General features: G+C 44.3%; 1 protein-coding gene across 2 annotated transcripts in view; it reads left to right on the top strand.

Moving 5' to 3' along the window:
* The window catches only part of PAMR1 (peptidase domain containing associated with muscle regeneration 1), a 66,469-nt gene extending 52,969 nt beyond the window's left edge, over positions 1-13,500 (top strand). For both annotated transcript variants that reach the window (XM_050898160.1, XM_050898159.1), the window contains 4 exons: positions 541-607; positions 2,753-2,985; positions 10,915-11,210; positions 12,454-13,500. In XM_050898160.1, coding sequence (XP_050754117.1) covers positions 541-607; positions 2,753-2,985; positions 10,915-11,210; positions 12,454-12,990 — 1,133 coding nt within the window. In that variant the 3' untranslated portion in view covers positions 12,991-13,500. The remainder of the gene's footprint in view (positions 1-540; positions 608-2,752; positions 2,986-10,914; positions 11,211-12,453) is intronic.
* Positions 13,501-13,776: the final 276 nt, after the last annotated feature.

Below are 13,776 nucleotides of genomic sequence, written 5' to 3'. Positions count from 1 at the left end.
CCCTTCTGTTATTTTGTGCATATTCAGGTGTTCCTTTGAATCAGAGACATCAGCTCCTTCCAATGGGTGCACAAGCAGACAGACTCTTACAAGTCTGTAACATCCTGCAGCCTTTCTCTGTATGCTGAGTCACTGGGATTAGCTGTGTGTGGCTACACAGATGGAAATTAAGTATTTTTTATATAATTTCATTATTGCAAAAGTTTGCCTAGATTCCAGACCATCAGCTGTAGTGGTGTAAATCTGGCGTTCAGACACACTGATGGACAAATCTTCTTCCATGGCTGAAAGTGCCAGTGCAGAAGACGCTCAGTTGCTTCCACCATTGTAAATGGGATAGATCTGGCGATCTGTGGGGAAGTATTTCTCCAAGGCTTTAGGTTTTAGGACCTATCTTTATTTTAATGCATGTAATCTACTGCCTCTTTTCTTAATCCTGTCCGCTATGGCTAGTGAGAGGAAAGAGTGGATGTGTCTATGAACAGTAACACTTGAACTGTGAATGTGGAAAAGTACTGTGCAACATTGTATTTTTTCTAGCCTGCAGAGAGCCAAAGATCTCTGACCTGGTGAGACAGAAAGTGCTTGCAATGCAGGTTCAGTCAAGGTGAGAATGCAATATCTCAACTACAGTTTAAATAAAAAATGTGATTGCATTTCCCCTCCTCTCCTTTCCACCCTGTGTGTTTAGCCTGCCTGAGCAGCCATTCCTGCAACTGCGCTGATAACCGAGCAATGAGAGCTGCTGGGAGGGGAGGTCTGATTAAGCACAGGTTTGCAAGCTGCTGGAGGCAGCCAGGAAGAAATGCACAGTTAGAGATGTGCAAACTACTGGACGATGCCGAAATTAGGCTTGCAAGCTTATGACAGGCTATGAGAACAGTCTGAGAACAGTTCCTTGGGGCTAATGATGTGTCTTAAAATATGAACATGTGTCGTCTTAGTGAAGAAATGAGTGGGGAGAGCACAAGGAGAGAAGGGGGTATAGCAATGTAATCTGCTCCCATTAAATTTCATCATCCAAAGCAATATAGCACAATTGATATAAAGTTGGGTTTGGGGTAGGCATGCAGGAAAGGAGGAGGTAGAGTAGGAGGGGAGGAAGGAATGAGCGATCGGACCCTGTCTGGGCTTACCCTTCTGCTGATTTCTTGAAATAAGCCCAATCTGAATTAGTTATGCTGCAATGTTCAGGTTCATTTTTGTCCAAGTAGTAATTTCTCATTTCAGATTTTTTTTTTTTGCAGTACATGATTCATTTATTTTTAGATGCAGTGCAAGAACTGTCCTCATCTTTGGTCTTAAGAACAGCCATACCAGGTCAGAATAAAGGTCCAGCTCAAGCCATATCCTGTCTCTGGCAATGGCCAGTAGCAGATGCCTAGAAAAGACTTTAGGAGCAAGGCAAGCACGTACTTCCCAAATACTCTCCCACTGTCCAGCTCTGTGATGTATCATTGTAGACATGGCCCTGAGAAGCCATCAGGAGGCTTTAGTAGCCATCAGGGGATTTTTCTTGCTTAAATTTCTCAATTCACTTTTGAACACAGGTCTTTTTATGCTAAATGTTTCAGATATTAACACCAGCTGTATGAAAGCGCATACATGCCCCCACCTCCATAGAATCATGATGGCATCTCATGTTCATGGACTGTTTTTATCCCTTGAAGTAGGATCTCTGTTTCATAGATTAATAGTGAGGCAAAGTGTGGATTATGCAATATTGCAAGGTCACATGTGAGTAGGGAATGGGACCCTGGCAGTCTAAGCACGACCACAGCAGCTCTCATCCTTCTTCCAAAATACATGAAACTTGCCATTGCTCTTGTTCTTAATAACTTTACTTTCCTTGAGTGCTGTTACATATCGCCTCACAGATTCTATATGACGGAGGCAGTCTGTGTCTCTCTGTGATCAAAACCAGAACTACCACGTGTAAAAACATTCTTATGGCTTTTCTGGATGCAGGCAGTACCAGAAATCTCAAGGGAAATTAATTTCCTGCTGAATTTTTCAGACATAAATAGTTTTTTCTGTAGATATGTGCTTTTAAGCATTAGAGCAAGGGACATGTTCTAAGTGATGAAGATTTAAGTATGACTGTAGTCAAGCTTATGGTCCATATCTAGGCTGGTGCATGTATTTATTTTTTTAATTATGGGCCATTTTCCAGCTAATCAGTACAATTTCTAAATGGAAGCTTAGGGATTATTGCAATTATGAAATCACTGTGGTGAGGCAATTATCTCTGTTAATTGCTAAAGCAAGCAACTTTATCAACATGATTTAATCTGAATCAATTCCTAATACTGTCTATTAAATTGTTGACTAGAGAAAAGATGTGCCTAACTCCTCTCTAGTGAGAATTAATTACGGCAATGCCAACTTCCAGTGTAATTTCTTTATTTAAAAACATGGTATCTCAGTCCTTTTGTGAATGGCAAAAACTGTTCCACATTCAGAGGCAACTGGTTGCAAGCCAGAAACTGTAAAATGAAAAAAAAAGAGACACAAATAGAAAATTTATAAACATATGTGTATTTATATACGTGTACATATATATATGTAAGTAAAATAGCTGGGATGTAAATGGAAGTATTGCTAACTATGTTGGAATGATATTTTTGGCCTTATTCTTTCACAAGCAAACTTCATATGCTTTTAAATGATACTTAACACAGCTGGTGATAAAGCTATGGTAATGATCGCTTTTATATTATTATTACCTTGTGTTCTTTGTGCCTTGAAACAGGGAAACACCTTTGCATCAACTTTACTCATCTGCATTCAGCAAGCAAAAGCTTGAAATCTATCCAACCAAGAAGCCAGCACTGCCATTTGGAGACCTCCCCCCAGGGTACCAGCATCTGCACACTCAGCTTCAGTATGAGTGCATTTCTCCTTTCTACCGCCGCCTGGGTAGCAGCAGGAGGACTTGTCTGAAGACAGGAAAATGGAGTGGGAGAGCCCCTGTGTGTATTCCAAGTGAGTCTCCAAGGGAAAAAAAATGCACACATCTCTGGGTGGATGGGGGAACAGGATGTGTATTCATCTTAGATAATTAGGGAGTCCCAGCGGTGCAGGTTGCCTATGCTTCCAGCTGGGAGATAGGAGCAATAAAGCTTGGAGGATATATGGCTCTTTTTATCCACCAGTAGAACTTGTGCAGTTGATGGTAAAGGGATCAAGCTTTCAGCACTGTAATTTGCCATTAATTTTTCTACTCTTTTATTGAGCAAAAACTGTAGTGAGTTTCTCTCCTGATTTGAAAATGTTTTCCTACTATCACTTCATGATTTCCTGTATTATTTACTGCAAATGTGATTTTTCTTTCATCTCTATACTTTGGCACACAGCTGACAAAAAGGTCAAAGTTTAAGCAATAGAATGGAGAGTCTGCGTTTTAAAGAGGCTCTTCCTTTAATATACCCTGCTAAGGAAGGGTTCATATTGCAAACTGTAAGTCCAGATAAAATCTTATCCAGAGCTAGTGCACTGTCATGGTTTAAGCCCAGCTGGCAACTAAGCACCGCGTGGCTGCTCACTCACTCCTCCCCGCCTGGTGGGATGGGGAGGAGAATCAGAAGAAAAAGGTAAAACATCATGGGTTGAGATAAGAACAGTTTAATAGGACAACACAAGGAGAGGAGAAGTAATAATAACAATAGTGCCAATAAAAGAATGTACAAAGCGAATGATGCACAATGCAATTGCTCACCACCTGGAAGCTGATGCTCAGCCCATTTCTGAGCCATGATCCCTCCTCCCCCCGGCCAGCTCCCCCAGTTATATACTGAGCATGATGTCATATGGTATCGAATATACCCTTGGCTAGTTCAGGTCAGCTATCCTGGCTGTGCCCCCTCCCAGCTTCTTGTGAAAATTAACTCTATATCTCAGCTGAACCCAGGACATTATGCACCCTTTATTCTATACCATCTATGTCATGCCCAGATCCTACACTTTCCAATTAATCACCACCACTTTCCCTGTCTTTGAGATGAATAGATATGTATACACACACACATGGATATCATTCCCTTAGTCTATGGGCCATCCCTCTAATGTGTCCATTGAGTTAATTTAATCCATGCCTTTGGGGTTCCATCTGTCATAACAGTCTTTCAGGGTAGGAGAGATGGTGTGTGGTGTTGGATTGCTGCATACTGCATCCAGAGCTCACGGCTGGTGTATTTGGTGTGGCCCACGCCCATCGTCTGTGGGCTGAAGATGTCAGTCTTGAGGAAGTTGCTGGGCACCAGTTGCTAAAGCCAGTTCAAGCTCCATCACTGCTGCACTTCGCTTGGTTTCATCAAAGACCATCCTTCAGTGATTTGGGTGATTCTTACTGTAATACCATTGATACAGCATATAGCAACTGTAGTAGTGATGACATACAGTGGCAGGGTTATTTAGCAATTAACATCATACAATTTAATTCATTGGCTATTCTCACCCCAAATCAAATCCCCTTGAGTACACATCAAACTTCCCCATCCTTCTGCATCAGCCACCAAGTACACTCAGGTCCTTGAGCAAAAGCAATTCCGCAGATGGGCTTGCCTTTGCCTGAGGCAGGAATAACCCAGACTGTCTTCCCTAATATATTCTTCATGTGCACTACAGGGACTTTATCCCCTTCTACAGTATGTGGAAGTTTTGATTGGGCAGGACCAGCTTGATTGGTAGATCCTCTAGTGTGAACTAACCAGGTGGCTTTTGCTAAATGTGTATCCCAATGTTTGAAGGTCCCACCACCCATTGCTCTCAGTGTAGTTTTTAGCAGTCCATTGTATCGTTCGATTTTCCCAGAGACTGGTGCATCATAGGGGATGTGATATACCCACTCAATACTATGCTCTTTGGCCCAGATGTCTATGAGATTGTTTCAGAAATGAGTCCCGTTGTCTAACTCAATTCTTTCTGGGGTGCCATGTTGCCATAAGATTTGCTTCTCAAGGCCCAGGATAGTGTTCTGGGCAGTGGCATGGGGCACGGGATATGCTTCCAGCCATCCGGTGGTGCTTCCACCATTGTAAGCACATGGCGCTTGCCTTGGCTGGTTTGTGGGAGTGTGATATAGTCAATCTGCCAGGCCTCCCCATATTTATATTTCAGCCATTGTCCTCCATACCACAGAGGCTTTAACCGCTTGGCTTGCTTGATTGCAGCACGTTTCACATTCATGGTAACCTGTGCGATAGTGTCCATGGTCAAGTCCACCCCTTGATCACAAGCCCATCTATATGTTGCACCATGGCCTGAGGTGTCATGGGCCGACCAAGCTATAAATAAGTCACTCTTATGTTGCCAGTCCAAATCCACCTGAGCCACTTCAATCTTAGCAGCCTGATCCACCTGTTGGTTGTTTTGATGTTCTTCAGTGGCCTGACTCTTAGGTACGTGGGCATCTCCGTGACGTACTTTTACAACCAGGTTCTCTAGCCGGGCAGCAATATCTTGCCACAATGCAGCAGCCCAGATGGGTTTACCTCTATGCTGCCAGTGGCTCTGCTTCCATTGCTGCAACCACCCCCACAGAGCATTTGCCACCATCCATGAGTCAGTACAGAGAGAGAGCACTGGCCATTTTTCTCATTCAGCAATGTCTAAAGCCAGCTGGATGGCTTTCACTTCTGCAAACTGACTTGATTCACCTTCTCCTTCAGCAGTTTCTGCGACTTATATAGGACTCCATATAGCAGCCTTCCACCTCCAATGCTTTCCCACAATACAACAGGACGCATCAGTGAACAGGGCATATTGCATCTCATTTTCTGGCAGTTTATTATACAGTGGGGCCTCTTCAGCATGCATCACCTCCTCCTCTGGCAATATTCCAAAATCTTTGCCTTCTGGCCAGTCCATGATCACTTCCAAAATTCCTGGGCGACTGGGGTTTCCTATGTGAGCCCATTGTGTGATCAGTGTGACCCGCTTACTCCATGTGGCATCAGTTGCATAATGTGCAGAGGAGACCCTCCCTTTGAACATCCAGCCCAGCACCAGCAGTCAGGGTGCTAAGAGGAGCTGTGCTGCAGTACCAACCACTTCTGAAGCAGCTTGCACTCCTTCATATACTGCCAATATCTCTTTTTCAGTTGGAGTATAGCAGGCCTCAGATCCTCGATATCCTCGACTCCAAAACCCTAGGGGTTGGCCTCGGCTCTCCCCTGGTGCTTTCTGCCAGAGACTCCAGGTAGGGCCATTCTCCCCGGCTGCAGTGTAGAGCACATTTTTAACATCTGGTCCTGCCCAGACTGGCCCAAGGGCTACTGCATGAACTATTTCCTGTTTAATTTGTTCAAAGGCTTGTTGTTGCTCAGGGCCCCATGTAAAATCGTTCTTCTTCCGGGTCACTTGATAGGGAGGGCTTACAATCAGACTATAATTTGGAATATGCATCCTCCAAAAACCCACAACACCTAAGAAAGCTTGTGTTTCCTTTTTGCTAGTCAGTGGAGACATAGCTGCTATTTTATTAATCCCATCCATTGGGATCTGACGACACCCATCTTGCCATTTTATTCCTAAAAACTGGATCTCCTGTGGAGGTCCCTTGACCTTACTTCGTTTTGTGGCAAAACCGGCCTTCAGAAGGATCTGAACTATTTTCTTCCCTTTCTCAAAAACTTCTGCTGTGTTGACCCATACGATGATGTCATCAATGTACTGCAGGTGTTCTGGAGCTTCACCCTTTTCCAGTGCAGTCTGGATCAGTCCATGGCAAATGGTGGGGCTGTGTTTCCACCCCTGGGACAGTCGATTTCAGGTGTACTGGACGGCCCTCCAAGTGAAAGCAAACTGTGGCTGGCACTCTGCTGCCAAAGGGATTGAGAAAAACGGATTAGCAATATGAATTGTGGCATACCACTTGGCTGCCTTTGACTCCAATTCGTATTGAAGTTCTAGCCTGTTCGGCATGGCAGCACTCAGCAGCGGCGTGACTTCATTCAGGCCACGATAGTCTACTGTTAGTCTCCATTGTTCATTAGACTTTCACACTGGCCATATGGGGCTGTTAAAGGGTGAGCGAGTCCTGCTGATCACCCCTTGGATCTCCAGTCGACAAATCAGTGTATGGATGGGAATCAGGGAGTCTTGGTTGGTGCGATATTGCTGCCGGTGCACCGTTGTGGTAGCGATTGGCACCTGTTGTTCTTTGACCCTCAGCAACCCCACAACTGAAGGGTCCTCTGAGAGACCTGGCAAGGTGGACAGCTGTTCAATTCCCTCTGTCTCCAAGGCAGCTATACCAAAGGTCCACTGGTACCCTTTTGGGTCCTTGAAATACCCCCTCCTGAGTTAGTCTGTGCCAAGGATGCATGGAGCCTCTGGGCCAGTCACAATGGGGTGTTTTTGCCACTCATTCCCAGTTAGGCTCACTTCAGCTTCCAATACAGTTAGCTGTTGGGATCCCCCTGTCACTCCAGAAATACAAATAGGTTCTAGCCCTTTATAGCTTGATGGCACTAGGGTACATTGTGCACTGGTGTCTGCTAGAGCCTTATACTCCTGTGGGTCTGATGTGCCAGGCCATCGGATCCACACAGTCCAATAAACCCGGTTGTCCCTCTCCTCCGCCTGGCTGGAGGCAGGGCCCCTCTAGTCCTGGTGATAGTATTCGTTACTCACTTTTTGTATACATGAATCAGAAGTCCCTTCAAGAGGATCAGAAGTGAGATCAGCCCTTCTACTCTGTCTGGGGAATTGCCCGCTGGAAACTGGAGCGGCATTTTTCCAGGAAGAATCCCCTTTTGTGATTGTTTTTCCTTGCAGCTCATGTACCTGTGCCTCTAGGGTCGAGGTAGGTTTTCCATCCCACTTCCTCATGTCCTCTCCATGGTCATGCAGGTAAAACCACAGGGTACCCCGTGGTGTGTACCTTCTCTATCCTCTCTCTTGAGCAGATGAACACTTACTCCTAAGAGCTGAGATACTGGTCCGTACAGGTGGGGAGTAGGACATATCCTCTTTGAATTGCTGGAACTCCCAGGACAGTTTCTCCACAGCCGAGACGCAGGCCCATAGGAGGAAGAGAGAATTCCTTCGTATTGTCGGAGTTGGCCAGCCATTTCATCCACCATTGGTCCCTCACCTTCTTCCCAGGACATTACTGCCAATGAGCTGGCATACAGTGGTGCACTTCGTAGAAACTTCCGCCACATGGGACTTGTGCATTGGACTTCATCTGGATCTGTGGGTAACTGCTCATTTTCCAGATCATTTTAAATCACCTCCAGCACAGCTAATTCTGTCAGGTACTGGATACCTCTCTCCATGGTGGTCCACTTGCCTGGGTGACATGTAACATTTTCCTTGAAGGGGTACCTTTCCTTCATGCCTGACAGAAGTCACCTCCAGAGGCTGAGAGCTTATATCTTTTTTCCAATCGCCTTGTCAATGCCCCCTTCCCTAGACAGGAGTCCCAGCTGCTTGGCTTCCCTACCCTCTGATTGCAAACTACTGGCCCCGTTATTCCAGCATTGGAGCAGCCAGGTAACAATGTGCTCACCTGGATGGCGGCTGAAATCCTTTTGCATATCTCACAGCTCACTCAGGGATATGGATCAGGTGATTATCTCTCGTTCTGCCTCTTCCTCCTGTTCTCATGATGACCTTGGTTCACCTTCATCCCTCACTAAGTGAACTGATTTTTTTGTGTATTTCTTCTTCTGTATAGGGGCGACTGATGCTGGCACAGGTTGGTTCTCTGGTTCAGCTGCAGTGCGTGTCGCCAGGGTTTGAGTAGCCACAGTGCCTGTCGCCAGGGCTGGGGTAGCTGCAGTGCTTGTCACGAGGGTTGGAATAGCCGCAGTGCCTGTCGGTCTGTTTTCCCTCCCTTCCCCCTGAGGGTGCTGCATAATATCGAGCACTGTTTGGTAGATACTGGCCAGGGCCCAGCACAGTGCAGTAAGTTGTGCCTCTGTGGAATCGCCACAGCATTTTCCTTTCAAATATTCTGTCACTTCATCAGGGTCCTGTAGTTGTTTGGGAGTGAAGTTCCAAACCATTGGAGGTGAGAAGTTCTCTAGATACCTGCCCATATTCTCCCACAAGCCATGCCACCCATGACTATCCAGCCTTGGGGCAGATCTCTGGATGGTATTCTTAAAAAATTTTTGTGTAACCCTAAACAAGACATGAAACGCACTCAGGAGACATAGCAATAAGAGCATGCTGGCGTGAACATCCCAAGGATATTCAAAATTCTCAAAAGCTGTTGTAATTAGCCTGAAGGATAAAGGGGAGGTGGAAAAGCGGGAGAAAATATCCCCCTTTTCCCCATAGATTGGGTGCAATTACTAATAAATTCTGAGAGAGGGCGGCTGAGGTACGGGAATGACAACAGTGCCACATACAAATACCAGCTTAACCTCATGACCAGTGATGTAATCATATCATAAGTCAACATTACCCAGTACAGCAAAATGGTAGTCCTGATCCCTCTCCCAGAGGTGATAAACATCACTGCAGGGAATACATAGCACATGTAAGAACTTACATAACACCACCATGTGAACAAATGAACCAACATTGTGACCAGTGACTATTTAACTAATATAAGAAATGTGTATAACAAATTTGTTTTAACATGCTCTGGTCAGATCTGTCGTTATCTCAACGCTTCGAGCCCCACGTTGGGTGCCAAAAACGACTGTTGTGGTTTAAGCCCAGCCGGCAGCTAGGGACCCCGTGGCTGCTCGCTCACTCCTCCCCACCTGGTGGGATGGGGAGGAGAATTGGAAAAAAAAGGTAAAACCTCGTGGGTTGAGATAAGGACAGTTTAATAGGACAACACAAGGAGAGAAGTAATAATAATAATACTACCAGTAAAAGAATGTACAAAGTAAGTGATGCACAATGCAATTGCTCATCACCTGGAACCTGATGCTCAGCCCGTTCCTGAGCCGTGATCCCTCCTCCCCCCAGCCAGCTCCCCCTTGGCTAGTTCTGGTCAGCTATCCTGGCTGTGCCCCCTCCCAGCTTCTTGTGAAAATTAACTCTATCCCAGCCGAACCTAGGATATGCACAGAGTAAATCAGGGTAGGAACATCACAAGGTTTGGTACAACCCACTACTGACATCAGGCAAACTGTGAAAAGTAGATCCTAACATCAAGCAAATTTTTAGAGTTCTTGTTTGTGGTTTTGCTTTGAGATCATCTCATGTATTGAAAAGTATTGCATTCAATCCTTTTCACTATGGGCATGCACACACTACATCCCACGAAAAAAAAATGTCCTAAGGGAGACCAAAAAATGTGACCACATGATGTAACTCTTTCAACTGAAGTAAACCTTTCCTAATACAGGAAATTTTACCCCAGGTCTGAGCCTGGGTAATATATTCCTAGAACGGGGCAGAGCTTTTTCTTTTCCCCAGGATGGCTGTTGATTTAGATGCATTTGCTTCAAGGTTCATGTTGCAAGACAAGTCTGTTCTCATAGGCATGAACCCATCTGTGCTAAGGTCAGTTCTAGGAGAGGACCTCACAATTGCTCTGTGACTGCCTAGGGTGAGTTTTAGTGCATTGCTGGCTTTATGATGTTTTATTACAAGCAAGAATCAGGGGTGTTTTTTCCATTTCTTTATGCAGTCATATCATTATAGTGCAGCTTAATAAGGTTGTCATGAAAATTCACCTGCTCAAATGCTAAATCCACATTCCTACTTCAGCCAGGAATTCAGATAATAATGGAAAAATTTAAAGTTTTTTTTTAAAAGCTATATAAAATACTCTTATATTGTAATTTTGCAGGTTGGAGACTGAGGTTAATTAGAAAGCTGTCCCTCATGGTAACCATTGCAGTTTGGTTTCTTTCGGCACATCCTAAGCAGGAATCAAGAGTGATATTCAGATTCTTTGGTGGGAAAAAGGCGAGACTTCATTCTTGGTTCATGTTTCCTCAGTCTGTGGAAAAGCAGAAAACATCACCCTTCAGAAGACAGTGACCTCTACCAGGTGGCCCTGGCAAGCGGCAATCTATCGGACAGCCAGTGGGGTGAAGGAGAACAGTCTCCGGAAAGGGGCCTGGATCCTTATCTGCAGCGGGGCCCTGGTGAACGAGCGCACCGTGGTGGTGGCAGCTCACTGCGTCACTGACCTGGGCAAGACCATCGTGCTCAAGACAGCAGAGCTCAAGGTGGTTCTGGGGAAATTCTACAGAGACGATGACAGGGATGAAAAGACCATCCAGAACCTGCGGGTGAGTAAGTCTGCTGGAGTGGAAAATGATGAGCACAGACAGATGCTGATCACATCCATCTTGTATGGGGAGAAAAAGGTTATCCTTTGAGCAATATATTGTTTTACACACTGTTCTTCAAAATGCATATCTAGAAATTCAACTGACAGAACTGTCATGGCACAAGCTGTAGTTCATTAAATTCCCCTGACACTGTCCAACTCATATGTTCACTCCCTAACACAGATCACTAAGAAAATAGGTTCCATGGGCCATAATGTCTTGAGTGATATTGCCAGAAAAAAAGTAGAAGAGATGCCAGCTACTGTCAAAAGTGATTAGCATAATTTATGAGGGAAACACTTGTGCCCTAGATCCTGGTTCGATGCCATGAGCACATTTCACATCTCAGCCCCAAGGCTGTACAGCTCTAAACTCAAAAAAGTTTATGTCTGACTCCAGCTCCAAAAATAGCACCTCAGGCTCACCAGAGTGGTTTGTTTTTTTCAAGTACAACTAGAAAGGTTGAAGTCAAAATGAGGAGAAATACAGCAATTTTGACTGTATGTGTCTCTTTTTCTGGAGTGGGGGATACGTGAGTTAATTAATGGATTTTATCCAAGAAATCATAGTTAATATGATTCTCCCCCTCCCCCTATTTTTAGTTTCTTTCTCTAATTCCAGCTTTTTCAGACTTTTCCTGTAAGGAAATATATTATTTTTCACAATATTTCCTTATAGGAATCCTATCTGTTCTTGTAGTGTTTCATCTAAGTAACTAGCAGTAAAGGTTTGGCCCCAACATTATGTAATGCATTGCTAGCATTCTTTTTTGGTGGGAAGATGGTTGAATTTCAATAAGAAGATAACATTTTAATTCAAAGCACCCCCCCGCCATTCAAATACTACAGGCTGAAGATGACGTGGCAGGTAAAATCTTTTCAGTAAACCGTGGAAAAAATTGACCTGCACATTAACTCCCCGTTTTGCTGAAAATGTCCTTGACTGCTTTTCATCAGGAAGAGTTTCATGCAATAAAAACTGTCCTGAAACCCAAGCCAAAAATAAAAAGTCAGAAGATGCTTGATCTCTTTGCATGTTTCTCATTTGAGTGAGCACTATCGTGAAAGAACAGTCGGGGAGTGAAGGGTAGAGAAGAAGTATGCAAAATAAACTAACGGGTATTATAGCAGTATGGAAAGAGTGCTGCTGACTTGCCATTGCTATTAACTCTACAATTCTTCCTACTCTGTTTCCTCCTCAGATTTCTGCCATCATAGTGCATCCCAATTATGACCCTATATTACTTGATTCTGACATAGCTATCATAAAACTCTTGGACAAAGCCAGAATCAGCAGTCGTGTTCAACCCATTTGCTTGTCATCTTCTCATGACTTGACTTCATCCACAGAGGATTTAAAAATAATGGTTACTGGCTGGAAGGTATTGGCTGACATTAAAGACCCTGGATACAAGAATGACACAATCCGCATGGGAGCTGTTCAGATCGTGGATTCACTGTTGTGTGAGCAACAGTATGAGGATAATGGAATACAAGTCAGCATCACTGACAGCATGTTCTGTGCCAAACAAGACCACACAGCCTTTTCTAATATCTGCCCTGCTGAGACTGGTGGGATTGCAGCCATAACTTTGCCAGGAAAAGCATCTCCTGAGCTAAGGTGGCACCTGATGGGATTAGTGAGCTGGGGTTATGATAAAACTTGCAGCCTAGAACTCTACAGTGGCTACACCAAAGCTCTTCCCTTCAAAGACTGGATTGAGAAGAACCTGAAATAAAAAGCTGTGTCTGGAAATGGCATTTTATAACTATCATAATATCTCTCTCAGTCTCTGCTGCTTTAGGCTTCTCATCCCAGTGATGAGCCACATCTGGGATAAGGTTAAGGCAGATAGCCTGGTAATTTGTCCTAGGATCAGATGTTCCATCAGGCTACTTTTACTTAACCCATGACAGAGGGTCTTAATGCGTGAGAAGTTCTGCCATATTTCGCCTGTCTCCCCTTGTGGGAGGATGATGATCTGCTCCTGAGTCTGACATACAGAAACAGGACAGCAAATTCTGACTGAAGTTAATCTGTAGTGTGGAGTCCCCTAGAGAAATCGACGGCGAGCCTCTCCCAAAGATCTGTGTGACTGAGTGGATTAGGAGGATGGAAAGAGTAGCCTGAATTCATTAAGATGGATGAGCTTGTTACGGTATGTGCTGTCTGTATTGCCATAGTACAATGTAATCTTTTTCCCTCCCAAGTATTTTACACATTTAAATAAACCATGATTTGTTTTTTTAACCTACATACTGACATTATTTAGATTCCTTGTTGCTTTATCTGTGCCACACTCTAGGGACCCTCTACTGCCCTTCTCTGTTTGCATGTGACTCTCACCTGGGACTCTTCAGGCACACTGAAAGGCAGAATTAGCACAAAATTAAATTACTACATAAATAACAAGATTTTTTTTTCTTAATACATCCAGTTCTGCTATCGTTGTACATGAACCATTGCAATGAAATGTACAGAGGAGTTCTCTCCCACCTTGTATTCTGAACAGATGAAAACGTGA

Source organism: Gymnogyps californianus, chromosome 5 (assembly GCF_018139145.2).
Source record: "Gymnogyps californianus isolate 813 chromosome 5, ASM1813914v2, whole genome shotgun sequence".
In the NCBI taxonomy this organism is placed as follows: domain Eukaryota; kingdom Metazoa; phylum Chordata; class Aves; order Accipitriformes; family Cathartidae; genus Gymnogyps; species Gymnogyps californianus.
The sequence above is the reverse complement of the archived record's forward strand: the minus strand, read 5'-3'. Positions and strand labels throughout refer to the sequence as shown.